The sequence below is a fragment of the Cygnus atratus genome, chromosome Z, assembly GCF_013377495.2.
Source record: "Cygnus atratus isolate AKBS03 ecotype Queensland, Australia chromosome Z, CAtr_DNAZoo_HiC_assembly, whole genome shotgun sequence".
Lineage (NCBI taxonomy): Eukaryota > Metazoa > Chordata > Aves > Anseriformes > Anatidae > Cygnus > Cygnus atratus.
Genome location: NC_066396.1, coordinates 25,499,289 through 25,512,148, shown reverse-complemented (window position 1 = coordinate 25,512,148; position 12,860 = coordinate 25,499,289). Strand labels below are relative to the sequence as shown.

General features: G+C 45.5%; 1 protein-coding gene across 1 annotated transcript; it reads left to right on the top strand.

Moving 5' to 3' along the window:
• Positions 1-1,047: 1,047 nt before the first annotated feature.
• Positions 1,048-12,501, top strand: CRHBP (corticotropin releasing hormone binding protein). The gene is made up of 8 exons (XM_035553502.2): positions 1,048-1,159; positions 2,584-2,991; positions 3,413-3,506; positions 4,074-4,231; positions 6,226-6,436; positions 7,879-8,027; positions 10,277-10,394; positions 11,569-12,501. The coding sequence occupies exons 2-8, from the start codon at positions 2,728-2,730 to the stop codon at positions 11,724-11,726; spliced, it is 1,152 nt and encodes a 383-aa protein (XP_035409395.2). The 5' UTR covers positions 1,048-1,159; positions 2,584-2,727; the 3' UTR covers positions 11,727-12,501.
• The last annotated feature ends 359 nt before the right edge of the window (positions 12,502-12,860 follow it).

Sequence of the window (12,860 nt, the reverse complement as noted above, 5' to 3'; positions counted from 1 at the left end):
CCACAGAGGTTGCTGGTGGAGTGGAGGTGTCACAGCATGAGATTATCTGGTCCATAGCACGGTTGGATTGGGAATGTGTTTTACTGTGTTATATAATCTGATGTTAACAAAACAAAATTGTCCTATTAATTGACTTAACCCAATTAAAAAAAAAAGGGGGGGGGGGCACTCTCCTCATTTGCCCAAGGGTTTGTATCACATTTAAGGTGCTTTTCCCTTCCAAAGTGCCCTAGGGATATTTTGAACCCTGTTTAAACTGCGGATTCTATTTTTTTGCCTTGTTAGGAGTAATCACATCTGACAAGTTCAGCTTCATCCTTAAGCACACGCAGAGCTGGAGCGAGGGACTGTGCAGGCAAGGGGAGGCTCCAATGGTGGAGGGACACCTCAGGGTTTGGGGTGGGCTGGGTGACCTCCAGAAGTCCCTTCTACATCAACCATTCTGTGACTGTGGCAGCCCCGTGCTTTAGGAGGCAGGGAATCACCTCTGGTGCTGGGTGGCTTGGTGAGGAGGCTGGGCAGGATGTCACCATGCCTCTCTCACCAGCTGCTGCTGAACACAGAGGTGAAATGCAAAGCAAGAGGTGGCACAGGGGAAACGGCAAGTTGCATGAGTGTCCCTGCTAATAGTGAGTTCCCCATCCACAGCAACAGACATCTGGGTTTAGCTTTTGCAATAACGCCATGCAGAATATTTGCAATGCTCAAAGCAAACTCCTGCAGGTACTGTGTCAGAACCACGAACCCTTTGTAGGCCCGAGGTGGCTCCTCGCCTTTCTCCACCACCCTGAAGATTGTAGTACAGTCCTCGCACCTCCTGGTGCCAGATGCTTGCTGTCCTATGGCACCAGGGTTACCTGCTTATCTGGGCACCCCACCAGGTAATGCTGTGCTAGCCCAGACCTCAGCTATTCCCTGGGAAGGGTTTAAAACATTGGTGGTGTGGCTGGTGTATTTTGTCAGAGCAGAGCAGATCACAGGTGATTAAAATAGACAGGTTTTGCTGCAGTGTCATCTGTCCTTCACTCCTTTTTGCAGATGAATTCAACCAAATCTTCAGTAAGTGGTGAAATCCTCAGACAACTGAGCACTCTTCCTCATTTAGTGAAGGCATCCAAGGAGGATGCAGCCACTGAGGCCTAGGCTGGGGGCCGGCAGGGTAAGTGCAGGTGCCCTGGCCAGAACAGGGGCTGGGGGCTGCCAAGGGCTGGGAAGATGAGGAGCAGGGTTCTTACTGAGGCTGAAGTAGATCTCCAGCTACCACTTCTGGGCACTTTGGTCAAATCTCTGTCATTTCCCAAACAAGCAGCAAGCTGCCTGCTATGCTGTGATCCTGACTTTCTTTTTCTCTTCAGAAAGCAAGCGTGTGATCAGAGAAGTGCAAGAGGCTGGGCTCTTCTGCAGTCCCTTTGGGTCATGCAGGTTCCTGGTGGTCTCTGGGGCACCTCACACCACCCCGAGCAACCTCCCAGCCATCCTCTCACAGGCCGTGGCTAAGCCCTGCAGCTTTCCTCCACAACTTCAGTCCCCAAAGAACTCCAGAGGATTTAAATTCTGAGCTCCTGTAGCGCTTCTGAAGATGCTTGCCTAAAATCACAGTTAACAATTCAAAGCAAGTACATGAAGATGAATTAATTCAGTCTTGGTTCATTCAGCAATTAACCACACAGTTCCCTGAAGCAGTTTTAGCAACCTTTGAGTACAACTTAGTGTCAGAAGTTCAAAAACATTTTCTGTTTCCTCTGTATTCTTTATGCTATTGAAAATCATGCAGATACGGCATACTCGCAGACGTGCTATGCAGATACTGAGGAATATTATAGTTTAAAGTAAACTCCAAACATAAGAATTATAGCATAATAAAGTCAGAGCATATAGACAGAATAAGATTTTTTTGCTATTATTATTTGACCATCAAGTGGTGTGAAACAGCTGGCAAATGTTTCTGTCTACCATCCTTAAGAATGAAATCAGGAGCAGCAAAGTTAAAGCTCTGCAAGTTTGGATCATATTTTTTTTTAAGTTTTACTGAACCAAAATGAGACTTTGACAGAAAAGCATAGCTCAGAAGATGTTATCAAGATGGCTGAGATGGGCAAAGTGTATTTATTGTATGCACACCATCAGTGGATGTGCACACTCAGGGTCAGAGGAAAATTAGAGTACGCCATAAAACTAGTCGGTAAGTTCATGATTTTCAGTACTCTGCAAAGTTACGAATTTTAATCTCCAGGTTCATCCTTTGAAGGTATTTCTCAGGTTTCCCCTGAGGATCAGGGGTGAGCAACAGCTGTATCAGCAGTTCTATGGGAAATATTCCCTTAGGAGCCCCAAGTTTTCATAATTTCTGTGTGAAAGCTGTGTCTGCTGCAGAGGACTGTCTCGTTTTCCCACGTACTTGCTGCAGACCCCTTTGTGCCCCCACCACAGGCACAGGACCAGGAGGTCAGTGTTGGTGCTGCATGCCGTGGAGCAGCAGGAGGAGCCCTGCAGGTCTAAAATGCCCTGAGACCGGAGAGGAGGAGGAGGGAGGGATGCTCTTTGATTCTCACTTTGCTTTTGAGTAACTGGAAATCACCATAGGGAGCGAGCGCCCTGGCTGTGCGGGAACACGCTCTCCTCCTGGGAGCTTTTCAGCTCCACCAGACAGAGAAGTAGAAAAGACATCTGCCAGCAAGGGGAGCGCTGTTGGCTGGGGAATCTGTGGCTGTGATTTGGACCCTCGTCATGCCCACGTACTGTGTCACTGCGAGAGGAATTCAGTTACCATGGGTTACCCTATCAGTACGGGGACCAAGTGCCTCCCCTCCCAACAGCTCTATAAAAAGAGTCGCTGGAAGATGCCCTGGCGGCTCCTGCCTCCCAGCACAGAGCAGCAGGCACACAGCGTGGGCAGAGAGGGGTGCCAGCATGCCGTCTGCCTTCCAGCTTCAGTGCCACCTCGTCCTCATCTTCCTGGCAGCCTACAAGGGGGAGACCAGATACCTAGAGGTGAGCAATGGGGCTGATGACTAACACGCCTTGACGTGCTTTTCTGCTCTCTTCTAACTTTATTCTCAGCTCCCGAGAATTGGGATTTGACTCTCCTTTTCTATTCCCATTCCCCCTGCACCTGACCACGGGTGTCACATTAATACAACAGCTCTCCTGCACTTTCATTTATTTGTCCTTTTCTCAAACTTGCACTTTTTGCTAAGCAATAGAGACACTGTGCGCTGAGCTGGGCTAACCTCTCAGGTGCCAGGTTTGCTCCCCCACTACAGCAGCCTGGCAGCTTTCTGACTAAGCTCTTGCACAGCTGCACCCTTCCTGGAAAAGGGATTTAATCTGCCATCACCTATTCTAGAGAAGTGCAGGGAGGGGGCTGCTTTTTGCTTTGCCCCAGCCTCTTCTTGCCCTGTCTCCCTGCCAGGTGAGGGATGCTGGTGAAGATGAGCCCTTCCTACTCCTCAGTGAAGACCTGAAGCGAGAGCTGTCTGCAGGACAGATCTACCGGCGGTCGCTCCGTGAGTTTCTTCAAAGCTCTGCTGGGTCCCTCTGAGGAGTGGGAGATTCCTGGGGGGGTGAGCTTGGGGTAACTTGGGAGTGACAGAGCTGCAGGTGCATTTTGCAAGGCAGGGGGGAGATGGGCAGAGTGTTAAAACCTCTGCAAGCTGTGGCTGAGGCAGAGAGCTCAAAGAGGGGCTCTGAAGGAGGCTGGGGGTCAGAGCTGGGATTCCACTGATGGAAGGAGGTTGGGGGTCATCCACCTGCAGACGCGGGCAGGGTCTGTCTCCAGGGGAAGTGGTGGATGGAAAAGCTGTGATGAGGGAGAAATACGAAGGAACTCAGTCTTTGTACACTTGTGTACACATGCAGATGCAGTTTTCTTCTCAGAGATGCTGTGACGTGTCATTTTCCCCCACCACACCTGCGAGCATCCCCCATTGCTTAGCCATCTCCCTCTCCTCCCCACTGACTGGGTCTCAGTGCAGGGTCTCTCCTCGCTCTCCCCTTCCCCGTGCAGTGGGAGCAGGCACTGTGTCTCCCCTCTGAGCAGGCAGAGGCAGCAGCTCCTGGCTCTGTCCCTGCAGGCTGCATCGACATGCTGAGTATAGAGGGGCAGTTCACCTTCACCGCAGAGCAGCCCCAGCTGCACTGTGCGACCTTCTTCATCGGCGAGCCTGAGGAGCTCATCACGATAGACTACAACTTCGTAAACATCGACTGTCAAGGAGGCGATTTCCTGAAGGTAAGGAGTTGGCAGCTCCTGCTGCTTGTCCCTGTCCCTGCTCCAGTGTGTGAGATGCTGGCTGTGTGTGGAAGGGGCAGTGCACATGAGTGTCTGTGTGCGCGTACAGAACAGCCTTTTACAAAGCATCCATCTCTGGGACTGCTGTTCCTCCTCCCCACTACCCACTGGTGGCATCCCCACCACCACCACCCCCGTAAAGCAAAGTCCATCGCAGGCAGGGGATCAGTCTCCAAACTGCAGCATGGTCTCTTCCAAACTTTTCCAGGAGCACCTCCACTGGGTGTCTGCAGCTGGCAGACTGACCGAAAAGCTTGATCAGTGCCAGACGAGGCTCTCAGCCCCATTAGGAGGGTTTTCTTGTTGCCTTTGTGATAACATAAATCGTGTGAGGAGATAACGACAGCCCTCTGAAATGCTATTACTTTGTGAGGACCTCCACTCACTGCATTAACTTGTTAATGTGTGGATTGCAGGAAAGACTATCAAATGGCCCTGCTAGAGCATGCTCCAAACAGAGAGAGGTCTGTGATGCAGAGCCATTTATAGTCCAGAACTAAAAAAATTTTACTGGAGCAAGTTGGTGGCAGACAGATGTGTGACCAAGACCTGAACTCAGTTTTGGTGGTGAGGGGAGGTTTGAAGGTACCTACCTGCTCCCTTTGCCTCTTGCTCTGCCCTTTGTGCACAGCACAGAGCCCCTCCTGAATGGCTGCAAGCTGAGCTGCAGGGGGGAGGAGGAGGAAAACTGCCCTTTAGCCCTGTCCTTGTCCCTCTCCTGGAGAATCTTGTCCCTCCGTCCCTTGGTTGGGGTCTCTCCAAATGTTGTTACAGGATGATTTCAAGGATTTTCTTCCTAGACTCATAGATATTTGTGAAAGCTAAAAAAATAGCAAGCAACCTTCAAAACTTTATAAAGGTTTCCTTCCTCTGATTATGGTGTCCCCAGTTTCTCCATCATGCTACTGTATTCATACAGGCAGCTTTTCCCTGGTGTGATTTGGGCAGCTGCTTCTCACGAGTTCAGAAAATTTGCAGTTCTAGCAAATCTGGAGACCAATTCTGCAGGTCTTCCACCAAAACGTCCTACACATGCTCACATCAGGATTACTCACCACAGCAGCAGCAGGATCTGGTCCTCAGATTTGCAAAGCATGATCGGAGCACAAAAGAAGTTACCAGGTGAGAGTAGGCAGGAGGGAACTGGAAGTGCAAGGAAGGGAAGGTAGTTACCTTCAGCTGTGCTAGGGTTAACACAGATTTCCAGTTCTGACACCTTTCTCACAGGTCTCCCTGAACATGGTGAGGGCAAATTTGTTGCTATTTTTGTTGTGAAGGAAAGATTTGTAGAGGTTGCTGCTTAAGCTCTAGCCCAGTAGGCAGCATTTGTTGTGCTTTCTAGTGATTACAGTGAGCTGAAAGAAAAGACACGGGTGAGAGCAATCCCCCTGCTGATAATTCCTCCCCAAAGATTTATCGTGGTTTTCTTTTGGACTGAAACACGGATGCTCTAGGGGGCTCTGGGCACACTGAAGACAAGCTGCAAAACATGGATGGTGGAAAATTACAGGCAGGTCAGTGGACTTCATGTCCATAGCTCAAGAGTGTGACTTTTGTTTGATGTGGCTTTCACATTAAAAACTAGTTTTAGTAGCAATTGAACTGCAATACTAATAAATCAAAAAACTGATGTGAATTTGATAGTGTTGGAGCAAAGAGAGCTGTTTCCCTCAAAAACAAGTCACCAGAATTGTCAGCTGAAGGAAATAAAAACATTAAAATTTATATCCATCCCATTCCTAAATATTGATTGAAGCTTGAATTATTAGTTAAATGTTAGGAAATAGATAAATGCAAAGATTTTTTGGCTTTATCTAGGTGCTTTTAACATGCCATCTGGTGTCAAAATAAAACAGTGTAATACTTTACGCTTCTCTTTTCTGCTGAGAGGATGGTATACAAAAGCCCTGGTTTCAATTATTGAACCCCTATAGGTATTTGATGGCTGGATACTCAAAGGAGAGAAATTTCCTAGTTCCTGGGACCATCCCCTCCCCACTTCTGAAAGATATACAGACTTCTGTGAAAGCGGCAACATGCAGAGGAGCATCAGGTCATCGCAGAATGTGGCAATGATCTTCTTCAGGATTCACCAGCCAGGCAATGGATTTACTGTCACGGTCAAGAAAACTACCAACCTCTTCCGTAAGTCTTATTTTATCTAATCAAATGGCTTACATTTGGAGTAGGAAGCAAAACAAAAAGTGTTGGTTTGCACTGAATTCTCTCTCTGACTTTATCTGCACCAACACAGTTCCAGTGACTTTTGCGGAGCTGCATGCCTGGGGGTTTGACTCAAGCTCAGCTTGTGTCTCAGGAAAGAAAATTAGAGAACTATAAGAGAGAATTTAACAATTTCTTCTGTATTCAGGACAAGAAGGATCTTTCTGTCAAAGATGATCTCTTCAAATCTAATATTGTTGTGTCCTGTCACATTTGGCTTGAACGGATAGTATTAAACTAGAGATTTTAATCTGAGCAACTTCTAAATCTGGGTGAACGATGAGGAAAAAGTATTTGAAAAAGTTCAGCAGTACAATCAGTATATGAATAGTAACATGGAGAGTGATATATTATCCCAAGGACCTACTTGCAAGTTATTTCCCTGAGCCCATGAGTTAGCAAGGCACAAATAACGGTCACTTGCATCACTTTTCCAAAAGAGGACAGGACATTTACCTTCAGTATTTAAGCTGTTTGACTAATTAATCTGATTCATCTGCCTTACCATGCAAAAAATGAATCACAGAATCATCCAGGTTGGAAGAGACCTCCAAGATCTCCAAGTCCAACCTCTGACCTAACACTAACAAGTCCTCCACTAAACCATATCACTAAGCTCTAAACCTAAATGTCTTTTAAAGACCTCCAGGTGAGAGCATGTCTGTCCTGCCCTTACTTTGATTTGTTAGGACACGAGCCTGGACACTGGGTCTCCAGGCTGGTGTGGCTTTGTGCCCATGGACCTGATCATTGTGTGCAACTGCTGGAGCTCGCTTCTGTCCATCACCTGCTGGCCAAAGCAGGCCTTCATTGTCTGCAGAGAGGATTCCTTGGGTTGCACACACCAATGATAAGTTACTGCCTGAACTGATGATTTTGAACTTCAAGACAAAATCAGCATTTGCCTGCTCTAGTTTGAATGGGATATTTCACAGGGTAAGGGAACCCCAGTTATGAGGAGCAGGACAGGACTTGGGGGTTTGCTGGCAGTATCGGGCAATGACAAGTCAAAGATAAATGAAAACCCTTCATCCATACCGAGCTTTAACTGGCAAAAAGTAGGGGTCCCTGAGAATACAGGTCTCTGATGTGTGGATTTGGGGTGTGAGCTCTCCTATTGATGGCTTCACCCTCAAATTCTGCCAGAACCCATACTACACCATAAGCATTGGGCAGGGAATTTCTAGGGAACAAATGCCAGGCAAGAAAACCTAAAAACATTGTATGCATACTTTTCAGCATTTGGCTTTAACTCTCAGCTGTTAAATTGTTTGTTATTTGTTAGTACCAAAAGTACACGATTTTGCTAAATGCGGGCAGCAATGGCTGCACAAGTAACACCTGCAACTTCTCCTGTGCCCCAGCTTGCAATGTCATCTCTCAGACGCCCTCGGGAAAGTTCACCATGGTCATTCCTCATCAGCACAGAAACTGCAGCTTTTCTATAATATACCCAGTGGTGATAAAAATATCCAATCTCATCCTGGGACATTTAAATGGCCTATTTCTAAAGGTGAGTGGTTTTTGTTACCTAATAAATCACTACCACCTGCATGTTTTCTGGGCATGGACAGAGGAGGAAGGGGTGAAGAAGGGATGGCCACAGCACTGGCTGTTAGGGCATGTGTGCTCCAGATCACGTGTATGCACACCATGGGTGCTGGCACCCCCAGAGACCAGAGCTGGGTCTGTCTCTGCTGCTACTGTCTCTGTAACATTGCAGAGGCAATCAAATTATGCAAAGTGCCATTAGCACATGTAAATATTTCTTACTCTTTGTTACAGCAAGCATTTCATTAGAAAGAAAAGAGTGTTCTCTCAGAGCTGTCTGTCTGCATTTAAACTAATGAAAGCAGGAAGCACTCTGAACAGAGAAAGGAGACGCAGGTTAGGCAGTGAAGTATGAGCATGGTGAAAAAACAGGTGAGTTCACCACAGATTGATCCCCTGCTCAGTATGCTGAGCATCCTCTGCTCTGATTGGTCTGATGCACAGCATTTGATGCTCATTGATGAGCAGGCAGGAGAGGACAAGAGCTGTTGGTAGCACCCTGAGCCTTGGAGGTCCAAAAAGGTGCAAATGTGAAAATGTCCAGAGGGATAGGAAAAAAAAAAAAGTTTGTTTTCTGGTTCCATTGAGACTGGTAGCTGAGGTCCTCCATGGACCTGTGCCTGAGCAGCAGTCAGGGCACACAGCTGACATGAGCAAGGTGCTGGGGGAGGCATGACACGAAAAGACAGAAATTCAGCAGGCAACTGGTGGAAACAGGACAAGAAACAGTGAACAAATCTCTGTCAGGACAACACACGGGGCTCTGTTGCTCACCTGTGTTTTTTGTTTGTTTGTTTTGTTTTGAGGGGTTTGCATCAAGGAGAGCTTTAAAGAAAAGGTTAGAGCAAAACGAAGACATGGCTATTTGAGTCTGTGTGTGGTACCCCACCAGCAGACAGCATAAAGGGCAGCTTGAGTGAAACTGCAGAGATGATCTATTTTTGTTAAGATAAAAAATGAGCAATAAATGTTAGCTGTATGTGCTGATCAGCAGCAGAAGCTGATCTGCTAATTCTGCAGAAAAAAAAAATAGATTGGAGGTGGGCAGGCTTCAAAATTCAAATGAAAAGAGTAAATAATACCAGAAGTGGAGCTGTTAGGAGTCTGATAGTGTCTTAAGGGTCCTGAGACTGCACAACCCAGGCTGCAGATCCACTGGAAAATGGATCTGGGGAAGTCCCTAGAGGGAAGTGAGGAGTTTTAAATTGTGCTTATACATTAAAGGGGAACAAGATTTGGCAAGTGGTGAGCAAGGAAAGGGCTGAGCACAGATGGGAAGTGCTCAGGAAAAAGGGTCAGCCTTGCAGTGCAGATAGAGACTGGCCAGACAGAGGAAATTCAGCTCACAGCATGGTGCATGAGGGCAAAATCAGGCACGGAATTACAGAAGGTGTGGATTTTAAATATTCTTTGGCTCAGACCAGCCTTGCTTTACATGCTGTTTTCACAGAGACACTCGCTCTTCCGCACTACAAAGAGGGAGACCCCCACTCTTGTTACAAGAAAACAAAGGCAAACAAAAATTTAAATCAAATGTAAAGTTTTAATACATAAGAGGAAAAAAAAATCTTCCTTTATTACAAGTTAGCTAGAAATACCAGTATGCCTGATCTAAAAGCCAATGTCTCTGTCCTGCTAGGAGCTCCTTCTCTGCTCTTGAAGTCTGTGAACCAGCAACTTCAGGACTGATGGTTCAGGATGTCTAGAAACAACTTGTCTCAAACCAGACTTTGAGAGATGGCCCATTATTCAGTATCGGGCAGACAAGGGACCACAGCAGGGACTATTCTCTTAGTCAGAACAGTGCGTTTTGGTGTCACTTTCTGCTTAGGAATCTGAAAGTGAGGTTATTTTGGAGCCTAGGTTACTGCCTGCCAGCTGAGTGTGGGCATGCGTGCAGCCCCATGACTCTGATTACACATCTAAGCAACCAGAATCAGATTCCTTACTTGCACTGAAAGCAACTGGATCAACATCTTAACTGCAAGCCAGTGATTTTCCAGAGCTCACTTAGGTCTTTCTCTGAGAGTCTCTTAAAGAAATTAACTTACAAATTGAAGTACTATTTATTGATTGGGATGAGAACAGCCTTGATTTCACACGGATTTGAGCACAAAGTACTCTAAAACCTGCTGTTGACTGCAGTCTCATCTAGGAAATTGCTATGTTTTAATGAAAACAACAAATAACTTTTAATCTCTGTCTTCTTAGAAACCATCAGCAGGCTGTGCAGGAGTGGGAGATTTTGTAGAGCTGTTGGGAGGAACTGGCTTAGACCCATCCAAGATGTTTCCACTAGCTGATCTCTGTCACTCCTTTCATGGGTCTGGTGAGTACTCCTTCTTCCACTTACCTCCGCATGACAAAATACCAAACCAGAGGGGGCCATGCAGAGCCCTCTCAAACCCAGGTTTCCTCTAGACTGGTGAACTTCACATGTAGCAGAACATGAGAGCTAAATCTCTGAGCCTGCAGCAGGGGAGTGTGATGCAGCACACCCATGAATACCTTCACTTGCCCCTGCAGTAATTATAATAACAAGATTAAGTTATATAAATTTTTAAAACACTTTTCCTATGACACATATGATTATTAGTGTCAACAGACAGACAAGCCTGGAAAGTCATAATAAATGAAGGTAGAGGAGTTACGTTTTCAGTTCAGGCATTTTTTTCTCACTTTCACTGTGTTCCCAGTGCCTTCTTTTCTGCTGCAAAGCATACCCCGAAAAGCCTCAGAACCCTCACCCACTGCTTTGAGGCTGAACCTCTTTCACAATAGTGCCATGTCAGTGACGTCCTTCTCCACACAGAAATAAGAATTCCCAGTTTTCCCTAATATTTAATTGAGGAGAGAAAGCAGTGTTGCAGTGATGAGACAGACAGACCTCTGCAGCACACAGATGTGGGGCCGAGGGAGTGTGGTACCTTGGAGTACCCTCTCCATCACCTTTCAGCACACCACAGCCTAATGGTCCAGGCACTGCCAAAAGCCTTAACAAGTAAGCACTGGAACTGAGCAAATACTGAGCACTGCAAAGAGATTAAAAGCACGCTTTCCTGGCAGCATAAAGGAAGGAAAATCCCATCTTGTGTCTCTGCTCTCCCAGCGTTTCAGTGTTGCTAATTTTGGAGATCTCCAGGATAGGGTGCCGCTGTCCTCGCCTGTCACTCGTGGTACCTAACCAGTGAGTGCAAGCATGTATAAATTCCGTGTCATGTCTGTAGTTGAGACTGCAGATGGATGGGAGGTGAGCAGCATTTGCATGAATAAAGGCTACAACATTTAATGAAATAGCCAGGCCATTATAAAGTAAAGCTAACAAATGCAGAGGAAGGCATTTAGTCAGCAATGCCACTACCGGACAGTCATTACTACATCCAAAAGTGCTTTGTTTCCAAAGCAGTATGCATTAGTGCTTTGTAATTCCCAACACTCCATATCACTTCTCCCTCTTCTGGTATAAATTTATCCTTATGTCTCTATCTCTTTTCCCTAATTAGCCCAAATGAAGATTGGTTGTGACAATACTGTGCTACGAATGGTCTCCAGTGGCAAGCACATCAATCGTGTGACGTTTGAGTACTATCAACTTGATCTGCAGGAAATAGAAAACAGAAAGGAGAACAGCATTGAGGAATTCTGCTTCCCTAGTATCTGAGAAACCAGGCAACATGTTTTCACACAGCTAATGACAATAAGGTTCTGGTGAATTAAAAAAAAAAAAAAAAGTATTTTTCCTTTACCAGTTGGTGTGATTGAGCCTTTCTACAGTACAAGCATATTCCCTTTTTTCTCCCCATACAAATCAGTCATTCTCATGAGCAAGCAGGAAAAAGTATATTAATCTTTGTTACTACCATGATAATTTTTCTGCAATATTTAGGATAATTTACTATATTCAAAATCAATAGCAAGAAGAGAAGTCTATGTTTCCAATACAAGTACTATTAGGGAAACAGACATAAATCCTCTGTGTATTCAGTCTGAGCACACACAAAACTCATAATAAGTATAAACTTCACATGGTTAACATTATCCTTTTATATCAGGAATAAACAAAAAAAATAAGATGGTGGAATACATTTCCAGTTTTGTAAAAGGAAATCCAGCATTAGTGTGTGCAAAAATGACTTGTTTGTTTATGACTATAAATGTGCTATTTATTTCTAATGACATGTTTTTAATAAAAATTTATAGCATGGAAACTTCCTTACACAAACCCAAACATGAATAAATACATTCCAAGAGTTGGCAAAACACTATGATGTTGTATTTTTCTGAAGAGCTCTTTAAAACATTTTTGTTGAACTTCCCAAGTCTTGTGCAGTTTTCTGGAAATTATCATTTTGAACATATGTAGCTGTAAAACTGTGGACTATTAAAGTAACGTTATGGGCAGAAATGTGTTTAACAGCGTTGCCTACACCTTCTTATGCAGCACATGCCACTTACCAGCACCTTTCCCATTTAAGATTTTTGGTCAAATGTCCAGCATACATGTGAAGTCAGATACATAAATACATGTTATTTTTCTCACATTTGGTGACCCAGAAGAGGAGTGTAAGCCTGGAGAGCTCTAGGAAGCACAGCAGAGGACAAGAGCTGTGTCCAAGCTTGGCAGAGCATGGATGGATTTGTATGTTTTCTGGGAGTGCTACCTGGCAAATGTGGGGGCAAACAGCTTCTCCTCTGATGTTCAGTTAACAACCAATGCTGATTAATCCCACTGCAGGCCTGAGACCTTCAGATCTGATATCTGGCTCTTTGTCTCACACTCAGTCACCAAAAATCA

Coding starts and splice junctions, on each gene's coding strand:
- CRHBP (XM_035553502.2), top strand. CDS start 2,728: ATGCCCACGTACTGTGTCACTGCGAGAGGAATTCAGTTACCATGGGTT. Junction 2,992..3,412: donor GGGAGACCAGATACCTAGAG/GTGAGCAATGGG, acceptor TCTCCCTGCCAG/GTGAGGGATGCTGGTGAAGA. Junction 4,232..6,225: donor AAGGAGGCGATTTCCTGAAG/GTAAGGAGTTGG, acceptor GAACCCCTATAG/GTATTTGATGGCTGGATACT.